The following is a 20758-nucleotide window of genomic DNA, read 5'->3' as shown; positions in this document are numbered from 1 at the left end:
GTTTGATAAATAACCCATTTGATTTTTGCAGTGCATGTACACGCGGTGCGGCGGATTCAGATCATTCAAACAGTCGCGCCGTACCAATTCAGACAATGACGCGTCACTTTCGCGTCGCGCGTCGTTGCCTCTGAGCTATGCACTATCGTAGCTCTTTATGGCCTGAAAGTTCAAAATATTCAGAGTTTTGTTGGTTGCATATCTGTAGCTAGAGTAGTCTCTGACTTGTGGTCTGTTAAGGATGGAAACAAACAGGTATATGTTATTAATTTATTATCTACTTATCTTACTCTAGCCTCTAGCTTGTAAAAAAAATATCAAATATAATTTTAAATCTTAGGCACCGCAGCATCTTATTTACAGAAGTAAGAATGTAAATGTAGTACCAAGTCGTGTTAAATCCGCAATCTAGTAAACATTTCTAATTCAAGTCGGTACGAAGTGACCTATATAAATAAAGGTACAATAGGTAAAATTGACTGACGAATATTCAAATCGTGAAAAATAACACGAGTGATCTACATATTTCAGGTAGCACAAATCCAATAACGTCTAATTACGACATTGTGATTATCGTCGCACCACTTACCAGCGACAAAGAATTTCAAGTAGAATTCATCGGATTTTCATATAGTTTGGTGTTTCCAGGAGACTATCTGACAGCATATGTGACATTCGTCAAAACGAATCTTAATGTAACATATATTGGTTTGCAACAGACTATAAATAATATTCTAAGTTGTAATCTCAACAAAACAAGGATTAATTTGGTCAAGAAATTGAATCCTGTTAACGGCTGCTTATCAAAGCATAAAAATGTTGGACCACGGAGGGTTAATTATATAAAGGAGTCTCGTCAACCCACGTCTTGTCCAACAAATTTTCTCCATGTTGCTATTAATTTGATAAAACGTATTGCCTTAGTTTTTATTTTTATCGTCGAAAGTGACTTTTGACTTTGCTTGTGATATTGTTGAAAACATATATCACGTATGCGACTCTATAACAAGTTGTTGGAACTTTAGCAATATGGGAAATTGAGTGTTACCTTAATTATTATAACGTAAAACTTTTTATATTTTATCATATCATAACGTATTATATGTATTAATATTTTTGTTCACAACAGTGATGTACATTCTGGCCGCGCTTGTGTAAATATGTATGTATGCAAGAGAATAATATGTGCTTTATATACATATATTGTACGTAAAAGAATTAATAAAATAAAATTATAAAACATGTTATAAAAAGTATGTATTTGCTGGCAAACTGTTCATTTCTTGGGTGTAAAATGTACGAGCACTTCCTCACTGGGTCGCAAAATCAGAGCGCCACCGAATTGGATCGTGTCGAGTGTTTTCACACTTTTCACCCTCCACTTTCTAAGAATAGCAGTCAATACAGTTTTCTCTTCGAGTAAAGCGAATCTCTGCCCAATACAGTTTCTCGGACCAGCGCTGAACGGAACGTAGGCATATGGATTTCTATGCTTTGAGTTTTCCGGAAGAAAACGATCCGGATCGAACTTTAATGGTTCTGGCCAAACTTCCGGATTTCGATGTATTAATAACATTGGTACTACAACCGTGTAATCTTTTGGAAGAATATTATCATCTAAAATAAAAAAAATTAAATTAATTAACTATGGACTGCATATGGATACCTTGATTAATAATACGAAAGATAAATAATAAAATACATTGATTATATTTTTGTCGATGTAGTCGTTTTTCTGATGATAATGTTAATTTAAAAACCTTTAGTACAATTTAAGTTTAGTTATCAATTTGAAAAATTATCTGTCTTTAGAGAAATTACTTTTGTTTTATTTTTAATAAATAATAAAAATATTATTTATTAAGTTTTATAAGTATCAACTTAAGAAAAGTATTTTTAAAACATTATTAAATTTAATTGATTTACAAATAAATTTATATGATTACAAAACAAATTTCCAAGATGTTTTTCTTAATTGGCAAGTAACATAACTTACCCAATTTTACGTCTTCTACTAGTTCCCTCGAGATGACAGGTACACTAGGAAATATTCGGAGCGTCTCCTTTATTACTCTGTCGAGATACTTTAATTGCGATAGTTCCTTTACACTGGCTGGTGTCTCTGAATCTCCGAAAACCTCTTCGAGTTCGTCGTGAACTTTTTCCTGATGCTCGAGATTATTGCCCAAAAGAAAGAGTGTCCAATTTATTGCAACCGCAGTTGTGTCGTGTCCCTATTATCATTTACATATTATTTTATAGGTATTAGTGTAAATATATTATCAAATAATATTCTAATAAAAAAAAATTTTATATTGAGGAAATTGAAGAATTTTAATTGTAGTTCTGAATATCTCACCTCAAACATAAACGTGTCAACTTGCGCCCTCAACTCCTCATCGGTTAGAGGGGAGTCGTCTTTCGCATTCTGATCTAATAGTAAATCTAGAAATGCTTTTCTCTTCCGTTTACCTAATGTATCACGTTTTATTAAATGAAAAAAAAAGGAAGAATAAAATGTATGTTGTATATGTATAATTTACAATAATACCTATGTCAGATTCATTGTCCTCATTTTCAAGTTCCGTTTTATTGCCGTTTTGTAATTGCCGTTCAACCATTCTCTTTCTTATCACCTAGAATTTATCATTTTTATTGGAATTGTGTCAAATTTTTAATAATGTATAAAAAGTGGTAGCTTTTTTTTACTTCTTGCGTAAATCCGTGCATTGTATCAAGGGCTAATTTATATTGCTTTCCTGCAGGCGTTGAATAATATAACCAATCAATCCAAAACCACGGTCGAAAGAATCGTTTCATTATTAACTCGGATACTCTGAATATATAATATCAAAATATGATTAGCGTTTAACTTACTAAATTGTATATGTAATATGTATATAATTAAAATTTAAAATTAATTCTCAACATTACTAAGTGATTAAATATTAGTTATTTTATTAACAATAGCAGTATAAAAATTTTAAACTAACTCTTGTATTGTTAATGAATACTTGGTTTCGACTTCTTGAGCACGTATATCTACACCCATTGCCGTTTCTGCAAAATTATAATTAAAATTTAACTTTAACACATTGTTTAATGCTAAATATATAAACTTAATATTTATTCATATTACATATATGAACTTAATATTTACTTATAAATACAAAAATATTACAACAAGATCTGTTTTCCTATTAAAATAGGAAAATCTTACTAAATAAAAAATTGCTCATGCGTGAGAACGCAAATTTGTACGAATCACAATAGTCTATTATAATATTTCTCATATTATTATATTTTGCTACTACTTTGATAACACAATAAAAATCTTTACTATTATTGCAAAATAATTTTTAAATATAGCAAAATTAATACTATTAAATTTAAATATATACAATGTTTATATCTTTTTTACTTTCTATAAAATAATTAATAACATTAATTGCAGCATATATTACGTATTAATCGATATTCTTTTACAAAAAATGTTGTAATTATATATTATATATATTGTAAATTTAAAAAATAATATATTACCGCAGATAATATCGAGAGCCGCATTGAGGATAAAAGGAAAAATATCAATAGCCTTCCCTGGATCTTGCTCTATTTTTCTTTCGAGACACTTGTTCAAGATTTCTGCTTTCTCAGACATGATCACAGCAAATTGATCTAATATACTAAAATGGAATGTTGGTCCGATCAGTTTTCTATCGTGGAACCATTGTTTACCTAAAGCAGCATTAAAGTATGATATATTTATATTGTAAAAAAATTGTAAAAATGAAAAGAGCTACACAGTTTATTAAAACAATCAAGGAAAGAATAAAAGGTCTGAAAACAAAAGGAGATGTGTATTTTTCTCTAAATTATTTTAAGTGAAATCTCATTCTAAAAGAGTGAAAATTCAGCTTAAAAATGTATTGTTACATTAGAGTACATGGACATATATATGTAAATAGATATATATATTAAACAAAAAATAAAAGTATTTTTTACAGCTTGTCTAATATCTCATGAATGGCTATACTTATTAAAGCATAGCAAATAAGCTGTAATGTATTTTTAGTAAAATTTTAAATTTATGAAAAATATATGTAAATATATAATAAATAAATAATATGATTTTATTATATATTCACCTGTAGATAATAAAAGTCCGTTGCCCAACCAGGGTTTCAGAAGATAATAATGTAACCCTTTTGTGATATTTACGGTGCTAGGTAAAATAAGCTGTAAATGTTTGAAAAGATATAATCTAATAATATTTAGAAAATAAATTTAACATATTTTTTAATGATATGCATTTTATAATGCTGCAACAAATTTTGTCAGTTATTATAATATTAAAAAAATTTATTATGATTACTAGTATTATTTATAAAAATATTTTACTGAATTTTACCTGTAAACACATTTCTATTGATAACAATTTCTATTTAGCAGCGACAATTTTTTGTAAAATTAAATCGGCTTTGCTAAAGATAAATTATATTGTATTTCAAAAAAAAGTTCAATTTCTTTAAACAAAACACAGCAAAACTATTAGTATTTTTTTATCCTTTCTTTACTAACAAAATAAGTACATATAATATGCTGAATAACTGTACAATAGCGAAATTTGATTATTATGTATTATATACGTAATAATCAAATTTCGTTATATGTATATATATACATATATTTCCTCAATCCAATGAGAGATTTTTTTATTGATACTGATACATAATATCAGTGTACTGATAGTATGAATATCGATAGAAAAATCTCTCATTGAATTGGGGAAATTATATTTAAGAATAAATTTATGAATCTTTGAGAATGTTTTATAAATGTTTGAGAGTAATTCATACTACTACTATAAAAAGATGCAACTTCATCGTGATATTTACAACAGTCAGTGCTTACGTAATGTATTAAAGGAAAATTACTGATATTATCATACTTTGTTTTTTGATTATATTTCTTACGCAAAAAGTGAAAATAGAACATTAACACAAAGAAATACTTTAAAAATATAAATACAAAATAAAAAGGGTCTTACATCAGACGATACAGTATTTTTGTACAATTTCAAATTATGTAACAATTAAGTCTTGTTATAAGAAATCATCATCTAACAATATAAGCCAAAACCGAAATAGACAATAATGCTACATTTTTCTTTTCTTTTCTTTTCATATAAGTCATTTATTTTGTAAAATATTTTTAAATTAATTTTTATAAGTATGCTTAAAAACCTTCTACCTCGATATAAAACAGGTATGGTGATTTTATGTTTAAAAGTACATTATGAGAAAATAAGAGAAAAAGATATAAATAAAACAATTTAAAGACGTTACAAAAACATAAAACGATCTAATATCAATGATAAATTTACTCTAGTTTAAACTTAAGCAACTTGCAAGAGATAATTGTAAAAATATTATTCTCGCATTTGAAGATTTTATTTAATAACTTTTTTTATATGATAATTAAACCATGAATGCATGAATTATAAGTTTTTAATTCTTTAATTATCTCAGAAGATCATGTTTCTGTTAGTGTTAATAAAGATCAATGTTTATTTTTTAGGAAATGAGGAAATATTGCTTTAGAAAATTTATGTTGCTATTGGCGACTTTCTTCTAATTATCGCAGAAGAAAATAAAATATGTTTTATGTTAGCAAATAGATAGTATTTACCTCTAAATATTCTGGTTTATACACGTATATAAAAGCTTTGCCTGCAACCCATTGTATGAATATTCCTTGCTTACACGTCTTTTCTACATACTTTAACATTATTTGCGTGCGTTCTAGTAATTAAATTAAATTAATTTATTTATTTGTATATTATTTTAATTATTATATAAATTTAAATAGTACACTTTTTATTTTAAGTAGTGTATGAATACACGAATAACACTTATACAAAGAATAAGAAAATTTTAAGTATTAAGTTCTTTACCATTGTCCGGAAGATTCATTTGCTCAAATATTGTACCAAAAGGAAATTTATCGACTTCGGGAACGTTTTTAAGTTTTTTTCGTATATCATATTGGTAATACACTATCGATAGAACTCGAGAAATCACAATAATGCAAAGAGTGTATAGTGCCAAAGAGATGAAATCCATTTCTTGTAATCTGCAAACACTTCAAATAATTAAATTATCAAATAAAAAAGTACATTTGATTAGATTAAATATAAAGTAAAACTACATTAATATTATACCAAAATAACTGCACTGTATTCACCGTTACTGTATTTGCAATACTGATTTAAAATGTTTTTCAACGATAGCTTTCACTTACGATAAAGTCGATATCAGAAAATATGTTTCATGTAAACAAAACTTATCATGGAGCGAGTGGTTGTCGACAAAAGAATGAAAAAGTTTTATCCGTTACCACATTGTTTACTAATAGTTTTACAAATCAAATTTAGCATAGTAAATAACAGTAATTTATGTAATATTTATTTTCTACATCTCATTCAAATTGTATCATTTTTAATTCAATTTAGCAATTAATTGTGTATAATCTTTAGAAAATATGATTTTTTGCTTACCGTTTGTTACGTTAGAAGAGTCCGTATTTTTGCAATACTCCGATATCTTATCAGCACTTGACACCCGATTAAATATTGCGGTTTTGATATTTACGTTTTATAACTTACATAAATTTAAATTTTACTTTGTTTTATAATATTAAATGCTGTTTAATAGGTAATAGTTTATAATCCCTGTGAAGGAAAATTTATATTAAAGATTATATTATAAGAGCTGTTCTTCAGGATTTGTGCTTTTGAGCTTGAAATTGAAATGTATAGGTGTTCATACCTATTTTGCCGTTCCTATTCCTCACTTCACTGTTGTTTTGTAGTAGCGCGCAGCTATAATACCAGTATTCATCTTATTCAAATCAAACCGACTGCTCCTGTTTATCACCCCGCAGTCCTCGCGCGTATCTACGCTTTCATTTGTCGGAGAATGTACATACATTGTTGACTAGGCGCATTCTACATCCTTGTCAACCTTCTGCGCATTGTATCTCCATCCTTCTCCATCAATCTTCCTGCGTCAACTCGAATGTACAGGGATTATAGATCTATCCTATACTCTTTCCAGTAGTATTTGATCTAAGTTATTAATAGTCCCTTCTTAAGAAACGAAAATTTCTTGTTTCTATTTGTCTTTGTTTTGCATAGGGTAAAACGTCGTACGTGAAACAAAGACAAAAAATAATAATGAGAATCCTTGTTTCTCAAGGTTTCTCATACTATTTATAAGATACTATTCATAATTTTATTCACTTCCGCGTCTTAAGTATACTTAATTTATAAATACGTTACGTCACAGATAATACGTACGGATAACTACTGATAAGGATAATATTAATTTATGTATTCCGCTTCGTTATATAATATATTTGTGTACACATATACAGGGTGTTCGCAAACTAGGGAATTTACTGCTTTGAGAATATAGAGGAGATGAAAAGGGACAAACAAGTCTTATACCATTTTGCGATATTTGCTATAATTATCGAATTATAAAATAAAACGTCTGATTGCGAGCCAATGTATATACGGTGACGCCGCGCCAGCGCGTCTAAGGCTGCGTTCAGATGGACTGATATTTTCGCGTATAAACGCGTACCGCGTAACCAAACAGAGGTGTTCTACGTTTTCTATTGAGTCTTTTAAACAAATTTATTGGTTACGCGATACGCGTTTATATGCGAAAATATCAGTCCATCTGAACGCAGCCTAACTCGTCGGCAACGGCGCGCGGCGGGAAAGGTGACGCGTCGTCGTTGTCTGAATTGGCACGGCGCGACCAGGCGCGACGGTCTGAATCGCCGCACGTACGCGTATCCATACATACACTGCACAAATCAAATGTGTTATTTTAGCTAAAACTTCTCCTTATACGTTTGATAAATAACCATAGACATAGGATCTATATTTACATAGATCCTATGTCTATGTAAATAACCCATTTGATTTTTGTAGTGTATGTACACGCGGTGCGGCAGATTTAAATCATTCAGACCGTCGCGCCGTACCAATTTAGACAACGGCGCGTCACCTTTCGCGTCGCGCGTCGTTGCCTATGAGCTTTCATTTCTTGGGTGTGAAGTGTATGAGCACTTCCTCGCTAGGTCGCAAAATCAGAGCGTTACCGAACTGGATTGTGTCGAGCGTTTTCACACTTTTCACCCTCCACTTTCTGAGAATAGCAGTCAATACAGTTTTCTCTTCGAGTAGAGCGAATTTCTGCCCCACACAGTTTCTCGGTCCAGCGCTGAACGGAACGTAGGCATATGGATTTCTATGCTTTGAGTTTTCCGGAAGAAAGCGATCCGGATCGAATTTTAATGGATCTGGCCAAACCTCCGGATTTCGATGTATAAGTAACGTTGGAAGTACAACCGTGTGATTTTTCGGAAGAATATTTTTATCTAAAATTAAAAAAATGAATTAATTATAGACTGCATATGAATACCTTGATTGATAATACAAAACATATAATAAAATACAATGATTATCTTTGTCGATATAGTCGTTTTTCTGATGATGATGTTAATTTAAAAACCTTTAGTACAATTTAAGTTTTGTTATCAATTTGAAAAGTTATCTGTTTTTAGAAAAATTACTTTTGTTTTATTTTTGATAAACAATAAAAATATTATTTATTAAGTTTTATAAGTATCAACCTAAAAAAAGTATTTTTAAAACATTAATAAATTTATATGATTACAAAACAAATTTCTAAGATGTTTTTCTTAATTGGCAAGTAACATAACTTACCCAATTTTACGTCTTCTACTAGTTCCCTCGAGATGACAGGTACACTAGGAAATATTCGGAGCGTCTCCTTTATTACTCTGTCGAGATACTTTAATTGCGATAGTTCCTTTACACTGGCTGGTGTCTCTGAATCTCCGAAAACCTCTTCGAGTTCGTCGTGAACTTTTTCTTGATGCTCGAGATTATTGCCCAAAAGAAAGAGTGCCCAATTTATTGCAACCGCAGTTGTGTCGTGTCCCTATTATCATTTACATATTATTTTATAGGTATTAGTGTAAATATATTATCAAATAATATTCTAATAAAAAAAAATTTTATATTGAGGAAATTGAAGAATTTTAATTATAGTTCTGAATATCTCACCTCAAACATAAACGTGTCAACTTGCGCCCTCAACTCCTCATCGGTTAGAGGGGAGTCGTCTTTCGCATTCTGATCTAATAATAAATCTAGAAACGCTTTTCTCCTCCGTTCACCTAATGTATCAAGTTTTATTAAATAAAAAAAAAAGAAAGGAGATATACGTAAAATGTATGTTTTATATTTATAATTTACAATTATACCTATATCAGATTCATTGTCCTCATTTTCAAGTTCCGTTTTATTGCCGTTTTGTAATTGCCGTTCAACCATTCTCTTTCTTATCACCTAGAATTTATCATTTTTATTGGAATTGTGTAAAATTTTTAATAATGTATAAAAAGTGATAGCTTTTTTTTACCTCTTGCGTAAATCTGTGCATTGTATCAAGAGCTAATTTATATTGCTTTCCTGCAGGCGTTAAATAGTATAACCAGTCAACCCAAAACCACGGTTGAAATACACGTTTCATTATTAACTCGGATACTCTGAATGTATAGTAGCAAAATATGATTAGCGTTTAACTTACTAAATTGTATACGTAATATGTATATAATTAAAATTTAAAATTAATTCTCAACATTACTAAGTGATTAAATATTAGTTATTTTATTAACAATAGCAGTATAAAAATTTTAAACTAACTTATGTATTGTTAATGAATACTTGGTTTCGACTTCTTGAGCACGTATATCCACACCCATTGCCGTTTCTGCAAAATTATAATTAAAATTTAACTTTAACACATTGTTTAATGCTAAATATGCTAAAACTTAATATTTATTCATATTACATATATGAACTTAATATTTACTTATAAATACAAAAATATTACAAGATTTGTTTTCCTATTAAAATAGAAAAATCTGACTAAATAAAAAATTGCTCATGCGTGAGAACGCAATTTTGTACAAATCACAATAGTCTACTATAATATTTCTGATATTATATTTTGGTACTACTTTGATAATACAATAAAAATCTTTGCTATTATAGCAAAATGATTTTTAAATTTAGCAAAATTAATAGTATTAAATTTAAATATGTACTATGCTTATATCTTTCTTATTTTCTATAAAATAATTAATAACATTAATTGCAGCATATATTACGTATTAATCGATATTCTTTTACGAAAAATATTATAATTATATATTATATATATTGTAAATTTAAAAAATAATATATTACCGCAGATAATATCGAGCACAGCATTAAGGATAAAAGGAAAAATATCAATAGCCTTCCCTGGATCTTTCTCTATTTTTCTTTCGAGACACTTGTTCAAGATTTCTGCTTTCTCAGACACGATCACAGCAAATTGATTTAATATACTAAAATGGAATGTTGGTCCGATCAGTTTTCTATCGTGGAACCATTGTTTACCTAAAGCAGTATTAAAGTATGATATATTTATGTTGTAAAAAGGTCACAAAAGTGAAAAGAACTATAAAGTTAGTTAAAAACAATAAAGAAAAGAGTGAAAGGTCTAAAAACAAAAAGAGATGTACTTTTCTCTAAATTCTCAGGACTGGAATCTCATTCTAAAAGAGTGAAAATTTAAACACTCTTGAAAATATATTGTTACGTTAGAGTACAAATACTTTATATTAAACAGTAAATAAAACAATTTTTTACAGCTTGTCTAATATCTCATGAGTGACTATACCTATTAAAACATAGTAAATAAGCTGTAATATATTTTGAATAAAATTCTAAATTTATGAAAAATATATGTAAATATATAATAGATAAATAATATGATTTTATTATATATTCACCTGTAGATAATAAAAGTCCGTTGCCCAACCAGGGTTTCAGAAGATAATAATGAAACCCTTTTGTGATATTTATGGTGCTGGATAAAATAAGCTGTAAATGTTTGAAGAGATATAAGTTAATAATATTTAGAAAAAAATGTTCCATATTTTTTAATGATATTATGCATTTTATGATGCTGCAATAAATTTTGTCAGTTATTAATATCAAAAAAATTTATTATGATTAGTAGTACCAATTATCGAAAAGTTTTACTGAACTTTACTGGTAACCACATTTTATTATAATAACAATTTTTATTTAGCAGTAACAGTATTCCGTAAAATTAAATCGGACTTGCTAAAGATAAATTATCGATTTCAGAAAAAAATCAAATCCTTTAAACTAAACAAATTCACACAGCAAAATTTTTAGTATTTTCTATCTTTTTTTTATTAACAAAACAAGTACATATAATATACTGAATAGCTGTACGTATTTATAATGTACGCATATATAACGTATATATAACGTATTATATACGCAATAATCAAATTTTGTTATACATATACGAGTATGTATTTTCTCAATCCAATAAGAAATCTTTTTATCAATACTGATACATAATATCAGTATACTGATAGTATCAGAATCGATAAAAAAGATCTCTCATTAGATTGGGGAAATTATATTTAAGAATAAAGGACCCTGCAAAATCCTTATGGAAAATGGCTTTCGACGGAATTTTCTGAAACTGTGCTATATAATAGTTCTTGATGTGTAGATCAAAAGTGTCAATGGGCACAAGGTCTGAAAAATTATAGTTATACATAATTATGCTTGTATATATTTTCCTACTTACATACGTACATATTTATAAACTTTTTACAATTATATGTATAATATATAATATATACATATGTTTATATAATATATTCATATGTTACATGTATATTACATCTTTTTACATTTCGTTATGTTAATGAACCTTATATTAATGTTCACTTATTGGATTGTATGTCTATTCTATATATTATGTATGTACAAAGCTTTATATACCATTTTATGTGATCACTACTGCAGCCTTATACTGCAAAATCGCCAACTTTGAACGACTGTAACTCAAAAACTATAATTTTTCAGACCTTGTGCCTATTGACACTTTTGATCTACACATCAAGAACTATTATATAGCACAGTTTCAAAAAATTCCGTCGAAAGCCATTTTCTAGAAGAATTTTGCGGGGTCCTTTATGAATGTTTGAAAATTCTTTATAAATGTTTGAGAGTGATTTATACCACTGCTATAAAAAAATGCAACTTAATCGTGATAATTACAACAGTCAGTGCTTACATAATATATTAAAGTCGTCATATTACTTTGTTTTTTGATCGTATTTCTTACACAAAAAGTGAAAATTAGACATTAACACAAATAAATACTTTAAAAATATAAATATAAATTAAAAAGCTCTTACATCCTACGATACAGTATTTTTGTATCATTTTGAATTATGCAACAATTGTGTTTTTTTGTAAGAAAAGCAAAAATCAGCGTCTGACAAAATAAGTCAAAACCAAAATAGGCAGTAACGCTACACTTTCCTTTTCTTTTCTTTTTACATAAATCATTTATTTTGTAAAATATTTTTAAATTAATGTATATAAGTATGTTTAAAAATCTTTCACTTTGGGCTAAGTTTTGTAAATTGCATATGCGTGCATTTATTTATAGTACACGTTACGTGTATTATGCACGCATACGCAGTTTACGGAACTTAGCCTCGATATAAAACGTTTTTGTTGATTTTATGTTTAAAAGTATATTATGGAAAAATAAGAAAAAAAGTTATAAATAAAACAGTTTAAGACGTTACAAGCACTTAAAATAATCTAATATCAATGATTAAATTCACTCTAATTTAAACTTATGCAGTTTGTAATAAATAATTATAAAAATATCATTTTTTAATTTAAAGACTTTGTTTAATAACCTCTTTTATATAATATTTTATATAATTAAATCATGAATACATGATGAATTATAGGTTTTTAATTTGTTAATTATTTCAGTAGATCAAATTTCTGTCAGTGTTAATCAAAAGCAATATTTACTTTTCAAGAAATAAAAAAGTGCTGCTTTAGGAAATTAATGTTGCTATGAGCAATTATCCTCTAATTATCGCAAAAAAATAAAATATGTTTTATATTAACAAATAGATAATATTTACCTCTAAATATTCTGGTTTATACACGTTTATAAAAGCTTTGCCCGCAATCCATTGTATGAATATTCCTTGCTTACACGTCTTTTCTACATACTTTAACATTATTTGCGTGCGTTCTGGTAATTAAATTGAATTTATTTATTTATTTTTATATTATTTTAATTATTATGTAAATTTAAATAGTACACTTTTTATTTTAAGTAGTGTATGAATACACGAATGACACTTATATAAAAGAATAAGAAAATTTTAAGTATTAAGTTCTTTACCATTGTCCGAGCAATTTATTTGCTCAAATATTGAACCAAAAGGAAATCTATCGACTTGGGGAATGTTTTTAAGTTTTTTTCGTATATCATATTGGTAATACACTATCGACAGAACTCGAGAAATCACAATAATGCAAAGAGTGTATAGTGCCAAAGAAATGAAATCCATTTCTCGTAATCTGCGAACACTTCAAATAATTTAAGTTACTAAATAAAAAAGTACATTTAATTAGTTTAGATAAAGTGTTAATATTATACCAAATTTAACATTAATATAACATTAATACCAAAAAAACTGCACTGTGTTCACCGTTACTGTATCTACAATACTGACAATGAGTTAAAATATTTCTCAAAGATAACTTTCAATTGCGATGAAGTCAATAGCAGAGAATATATTTTATGTTGACAAAACATATTCACTTGTCAATGGAAAGTAGTTGTTGGCAAAACAATGAAAAAAGTTTTATCGCTTAATACATTTATTAATAGCTATTAATAGTTTATTAATAGCTTTACAAATTAAATTTAGCAGTAACAGTAATTTATGTAATATTTATTAATATGACTTTACAAGTTTTCAATAAATAGAGATAGTCGTACTACTGATATTATGTTGAAGTTAACAATACTTGTACTTGAAAAGTACAGAACGCATATTTAAAACGTAGTGCATGCCATTTGTCTGTAGTGTAAACAACTATTATTTTTATCGCATTGAAAATGTCGAATTTTGTTTGGCAGAAAAACGCCATTTGCGGAAAGTCTTACTTCATTACTTTTTTCTAAAGAAAAGTGCAGCTGAAAGTCATCGTTTGCTTGTAAAAGCTTATAAGCTAAAATAATAGTTATTAAATAAAAATAATAGTTGTTTACACTGCAGACAAATGACATGTACTTGAAAATCCGCCATTTATTGAAAATCCGTAAAGTCATACTTGTACACCTAATATTTTCTACAACTCATTTAAATTGCATTATTTTTTAAATTCAATTTAACAATTAATTTTATATAATGCTTAGAAAATATGATTCGGTACTTACCGTTCGTTACGTTAGAAGAGTCTGTAATCCTGTAATACTTCGATATCTTAAATCAGCACTTGATACTCAATTAAATATTACAGTTTTGATATTTACGTTTTATGACTTGCAAATTTAAATTTTACTTTGTTTTATAATATTAAATGCTGTTTAATAAGTAATAGCCCAGAAAACGTTTCGCTGGCAAATGTTCAGCAAATGATCCGCAAAAGGGATTCCTACAACGCAAGCACAACCTTGTCCCAGTGCGTCATCATATAAGTAACAAATTGCAAACTTTGCTCACGAACACTCTTATCATAAACATGTCAGACAATAAATAAACAATATGCATACATATTGTTCAAGCAATACGCTAATAATATGTGCATGCAATATGCGTATAATATATGTATGCATATTATATATGGTATACATGCGATCTATAAAACCGATTTTATTTACTTCAATTATTTAATCATTCTTCAATTATATTATTCACATTCAAATCTATTTAAACCAAAGTGCCAAAATTTAACAATGTTAAATTTAAATCTAATTTTTCAAGCTCCAAAATACAAAATAAAGGTTAAATACTGTGAAGTTATAATTATTATGTATTATTGTATTATTTACATTAACATTTTATAGTTTCACACATATGTATTCTTAAGGGAATACATTTCGATGCTGAAAAACTACTGATTTCTGAAAATTTTTTTGGGAAGTATAATAAATAAATTTAATATCTACAAAAATAATGAAAATAAAATAATTTTTTATTATTATTGATTATTAATAAAATAATTTTTTAAAACTGTTTTGATGTATTTTTGACTTTTACTGAGGCTGTTCTTGAGCTCACAGCTCCATGCAGCGTATCATATTAACGCTAAGATGATACATCGTAACGCAGGAATTTTATCGAAATAAAATTTTTAAATAATATTTATCAATAATTAAACAAATTTAAGTTCAAAAACCGTTTAATTATTTAAAATGTTACTATGTTGAATGTGTAATATTTCTACTGCAATATTTCTATATTATAATTATGATATATGATATACATTTTTACTATATTGCATATAAATTTAATAATTAAATAAAGCAATTAAATTTAAATAATTTGCAATATTTTATCATTTAAATAATATCACATAAAAAATTTAATTAAAATTCTCTTTTCATCAATTAAAAGTAAAGCATGAAGAGACTTGTATTATTTCACGATAAAAAAATTATATTTTGATCCCTGTGAAGATCACTTATAATCGGTTACCAAAGCAACAAAGATATAAATTGCTAGTGTTTTTTCTAGGGTAGCTCATGGCCGGCCTCTAAATTTATCGTGTTTAAATTAAAGATTTAATTAAAATTTCGATTTAAAGATTATCCAAATTTTTATTGTGTAACGACAAGATAAATAAGTTAATTATAAACATCAAAATGGTATGAAAAAGTAAAATTACCTTTTCTCTATGCAATTTTTAACTTCTCAAAAGAAATCAAAGATTCTATGATGTGCATCAAGATTTTATAGTTAAGATAAAATACGTAATTTACAGCGTGAGTGTATATCCATGCACGTGGGCCAAGCGGGTGTCCAGATGGGCAACTCCTGTTGGGAGTTGTATTGTCTGGAACACGGTATTCAACCGGATGGAACCATGCCATCCGACAAAGCTTCCGGTTCCAACGATTGCTTCAACACCTTCTTCAATGAGACAGGCTCCGGCAAGATGGTACCGCGCGCTATAATGATCGATCTCGAGCCAACTGTCGTCGGTTAGTCATAGTGAAATAACTAATCATAAACAAATAAAATTATTTAGATTAATAATAATATAAACAATTTGTATAATATTGGTATAAAATATACACCTACAGCTTGAAAATTGTTATTCCCGTAGATGAAATTCGGATGGGAACGTACAAACATCTGTATCATCCAGAGCAATTAATTACTGGTAAAGAAGATGCAGCCAATAATTATGCTCGAGGTCATTATTCCATCGGGAGTGAGATCATCGAGTCCGTGATGGACCGAGTGCGCAGGTTGACCGATCAGTGCACCGGTCTACAAGGTTTCTTCGTCTTTCACTCCTTTGGGGGTGGCACAGGATCTGGTTTCACGTCTTTGCTCATGGAAAAACTGTCCGACGATTATGGCAAGAAGAGTAAATTGGAATTTGTCATATATCCTGCGCCGCAAGTGAGTGCAGAACAGTTTTAATCAATTTGCATACTCTTGTGGAATAATTTTAATGAATTCTTGCTCTCATCTTGTAAGAGATAAAACAAACTAAAATTTTTTTCTTTTTTTCTTAAATTTTTGGATATTTAATAATAACCAAGATAAATAAAAATAAACATAAAATGATATCGATTTTAACTCTTAAACACAGTATGAAGTCTGAGAGACCCTCTTGAAACAATTTCCGTGTCATTTTGTTCTAGTTGTTTAGCGTAAATGGTAAAAACACTTTTGTAAAAAAAATACACGTTTATTTTCAGGTATCTACGGCCGTAGTGGAGCCTTACAATGCTGTATTAACAACACACACGACAATCAGTCATTCCGATTGCGCGTTCATGGTAGACAACGAAGCGATCTATGATATTTGTCGGCGTAAGCTCGGCATCGAGCGGCCTTTGTACGCAAATCTGAACCGGCTGATCAGCCAGGTAGTGTCGTCGATCACGGCGTCCTTAAGATTCGACGGCGCCCTGAACGTCGACCTGACCGAGTTCCAGACGAATCTGGTGCCCTATCCCCGCATACATTTCCCCTTGGCAACCTATGCTCCGGTGGTGTCTTCCGAAAAGGCCTACCACGAGGGTATATCGGTCGCCGAGATCACTTCTGAGTGCTTCGAGGCGACAAATCAAATGGTCAAGTGTGATCCGCGCGAGGGTAAATACATGGCTTGTTGCCTCCTGTATCGCGGGGACGTCGTACCCAAAGACGTTAATGCCGCGATCGCCGCTATGAAGGGCAAGAGCTACATCCGCTTTGTCGACTGGTGTCCCACAGGTTTCAAAGTTGGAATTAATTATCAACCACCCACAGCCGTTCCAGGAGGCGATCTTGCAAAGGTACCAGCGACAGTTATAAGACTGGAATTTTATAAGCAGTGTTTGCTGTCATTTATATAAAATTAATTATCCAGATAAAATCATAGCTTCATCTTTATCTATATCATTATAACGTATATTATCTTTGTCTTTATCTTAAGTAAAAAAAATGTTACCTTTTTCAAATTTACTAAGCTAATGTGAACAATAACGAGAATAAGAAATATTGTTTCAACTTCCAAATTACCATTTATCGTCAGATACTCTTAGAAACTGAAAAATCTATTGAAAATCTAGTATACATAATGTGAATTACAGATTTTGAATTAACAGTATATCAGAACGCAGCTCAAATTGCTCAGTAGTAATGCAATATACAAGTTGCTCTAAAGAGCAACGTTTCTTTTAGCTACTGCGACGTAAGTCCTCGCTTGACTTAAATACCGGAATTATCCTACACAAATTACATATTAAAATACGCACGCGTATAATATATAACATTTTATGATGCTACATATAAAATTATAAGTACAATGTTTTATCTTGAAATCTGAGAAGGATAATTAATTTTTGATAAAAGATTTTAAATCTGATAATAATATTTGATTTACATTAAAATTATATAAATCAAATTCTAATTTAATTTACAATTTTTAAACATAATAATCACTTATAAATTTACTGCGTAAAAAATATAATCATGTTATATATAAATATTAATACATCAACTGAATATATACTTGCAGGTTCAACGAGCTGTCTCTATGCTGTCTAACACGACTGCTATAGAAGAAGCTTGGGCCAAGCTCAATCACAAATTCGATCTAATGTACAAAAAGCGAGCGTTTATTCATTGGTATGTGGGAGAAGGTATGGAAGAGCTCGAATTCGCAGAAGCGCGTGAGGACCTTGCGGCACTCGAAAGGGATTATGAGGAAGTTGCTCTTGAATCGCCGTCTACACCGGATACATCGTTGGAGTTTTAACACATGTTTTTGGAAAATCTTTTAGGCCGGCATATTATTTTTTCGCTACCCTACTACAAAGTGAAAATTATACCAAAAACGTCAGTGCTAAATTTTGTGTAGTAATATATATATTTATTCTCGTATAAAATTGTCACCGTATTTTATAGAAAAGTATTTTGTAAACATTCTTTATAAAACAAATATAAAAATATATGAGTGTTGCATCACTTCATAATTAATGTTTCATTTAGTATAGAGAAACGAATATATAATTATCTATAACAGACAAATATAAATTATATAAAAGTATTTATTACTAGTTTAAAATAATAATTTATAAATGTTTTTTTATTATTTTTTTTATACCGATATTTATAGAGTATGTTAATGAAATTCCGTTTATCTATAATATTTTCATTATGCGCACTTGGAGTAATAGCAATTGTATGTGTATATACACATATTATAATTACATTTTTTTAATTAAAATTTGATTTATTTATTTTTGAAGAATATATTTTAAAAATATGTTTCGATCAAAATTGTTAGAACACGCCTACTTTTTAATTACATATTTGTATATACTTTCCTTTAGACTTAGTGATATCCATGCAAAAGGTCTATTGCATGATGGCCTACTGCTTTCAGTATCTGTGGGATATCGTGTCCAAGGATGTCAATGAGATCGCCGTTATGAAGAGTTATATCCGCTTTGTCTGGTGTTCCATAGATTTTAAAATTGTAATTAAATTTATTAATCGTCCACAGGAGACAGTGCCGGGAGACGATTTCGCAAAAGTGTCATCCACACAAAATCGTACATATATCTCTTAAAAATCTGAATTTACATTTTTCATTCAAATTAAAAATTTATAAGAAATTTAGATCCAATCTAGTTTAAACAATTTATAATTCGTGCTAAGATTTAGGATAAAATTTTATTTATAACTTTTATGTGCCTAAATTTAATATGCAATAATTAAAAAATGAAAAAATATACAATGTAATATTATGTAAAAATTATATTAAAATTTACACACGCATCCATGACATTTCATAATGTTACATACAAAATTATAAATACAAATTTTACCTTGAAATCTAATAACTAAATTGTCAAAATGTGCCTTAAATTTGATATCTTAATTGAAATTATAATTAGAATTTTATTAATGTTACAGAACTTTCAAACATTACTGATTACGTAATTATTATATAAATTATACTTATAATTTATTATATTTATTCATATCGTATTTCAAATTTAATCTTCTATCATAATAATCATTTACATAAAAATTTATTATATAACATTAATATTGTATTAGACTCATATTATCGTATACATATATTACATCTAACATAACAGCAGTGATGGAAAGTCGTTACTTTATCGTTACTTTCATTTTTTTATAATAACAATTCTGTAATAACATTACGCTTTTTCATAATTGTAATAATAACGCTAGAGTTGGAGAACAATCATTTTTAATAACTACTCGTTGTCATTATGCATTACTCATTGGAAAAAATAACGCGTTATTTTGACTCGTTGTGTAATGAGCAAAGTTACAAATTCGTTTTTTTTTCAATGACTAACGCATAATGATAACAAGTTGATTATTAAAAGTAACTATTCCAATCCTGGCCTTATCATTACTATTAAAGAAAATTGTAACATTATTATATAATTATATAAAAGTATTCTTAAAAGAAGTAACAAGTAACGGTGTTACTTACTATAACTCGTTACTTTCCATCTCTCCATAACAGTCATTTATGTTATAATTACACTATTCGACAAAATTTGATCTTTTTGCAGCACTAGTGTAATAAATCAGCAATAGTCATTTACAATATATTTTTAGCTGCTGAATAGAAATTTGTTATCCAAATTTATCAATTATAATTTTGAGAAAAATGATGTCAAAGAAATAAAAAATAAAATACTTTAAAATTGTTTTTGGCACTTTGTCATTTTTCTCAAAATTGTAATATGATAGTCAAATTTATAACAGATTCGTATTCAGTAGGCAAAAATATATCGGAAATTACGATTTACTTGTATTGCAAAATGATGTAGAACAGTGTTATCCATTTATGTAATATTCTTATTGAGTAATAAGCTATACTGTACACAGATATCAATATATCAACTGGATATATACTTGTAGATTCAACGAGTTGTCTATATGCCAACATTACTGATAAAGTAAAAGTTTGGCCAAGTCAAGCTCAATTGCAAATTTGATCTAATGCACAACAAACGGG

At 28.5% G+C, this 20758-nt stretch overlaps 3 protein-coding genes across 5 annotated transcripts; 1 reads left to right on the top strand and 2 right to left on the bottom strand.

Moving 5' to 3' along the window:
- Positions 1–1056: 1056 nt before the first annotated feature.
- Positions 1057–6342, bottom strand: LOC105206582 (cytochrome P450 4C1). Of its 3 annotated transcripts, none has more exons than XM_039458309.1 (11): positions 6224–6342; positions 5957–6135; positions 5692–5804; positions 4149–4239; positions 3544–3738; positions 2994–3060; positions 2710–2836; positions 2552–2636; positions 2360–2472; positions 1997–2234; positions 1057–1617 (listed from the first exon to the last, which is right to left on the bottom strand). In XM_039458309.1, exons 2-11 carry the CDS (start codon positions 6123–6125, stop codon positions 1277–1279), a joined length of 1539 nt encoding a protein of 512 aa, XP_039314243.1. In that variant the 5' UTR covers positions 6126–6135; positions 6224–6342; the 3' UTR covers positions 1057–1276. The 3 variants fall into 3 exon arrangements, with proteins under 3 accessions (XP_039314243.1, XP_039314245.1, XP_039314244.1); XM_039458311.1 differs by having other exon boundaries at positions 5957–6144; positions 6224–6283; XM_039458310.1 differs by having other exon boundaries at positions 6211–6277.
- A 303-nt stretch (positions 6343–6645) lies between these two features.
- Positions 6646–13592, bottom strand: LOC105201552 (cytochrome P450 4C1-like). Its single transcript, XM_039458313.1, has 11 exons — positions 13419–13592; positions 13153–13265; positions 10945–11035; positions 10355–10549; positions 9809–9875; positions 9525–9651; positions 9367–9451; positions 9167–9279; positions 8804–9041; positions 6831–8454; positions 6646–6733 (listed from the first exon to the last, which is right to left on the bottom strand). The coding sequence occupies exons 1-10, from the start codon at positions 13585–13587 to the stop codon at positions 8114–8116; spliced, it is 1539 nt and encodes a 512-aa protein (XP_039314247.1). The 5' UTR covers positions 13588–13592; the 3' UTR covers positions 6646–6733; positions 6831–8113.
- Positions 13593–16009: 2417 nt separating this feature from the next.
- Positions 16010–18722, top strand: LOC105206444 (tubulin alpha chain). The gene is made up of 4 exons (XM_011175944.2): positions 16010–16229; positions 16355–16656; positions 16959–17540; positions 18266–18722. The coding sequence occupies exons 1-4, from the start codon at positions 16025–16027 to the stop codon at positions 18503–18505; spliced, it is 1329 nt and encodes a 442-aa protein (XP_011174246.2). The 5' UTR covers positions 16010–16024; the 3' UTR covers positions 18506–18722.
- Positions 18723–20758: the final 2036 nt, after the last annotated feature.

This window comes from Solenopsis invicta, chromosome 16 (genome assembly GCF_016802725.1).
Source record: "Solenopsis invicta isolate M01_SB chromosome 16, UNIL_Sinv_3.0, whole genome shotgun sequence".
NCBI lineage: Eukaryota > Metazoa > Arthropoda > Insecta > Hymenoptera > Formicidae > Solenopsis > Solenopsis invicta.
Note: the sequence above shows the minus strand (reverse complement) of the source record. Positions and strands in the feature narration are given on the sequence as shown.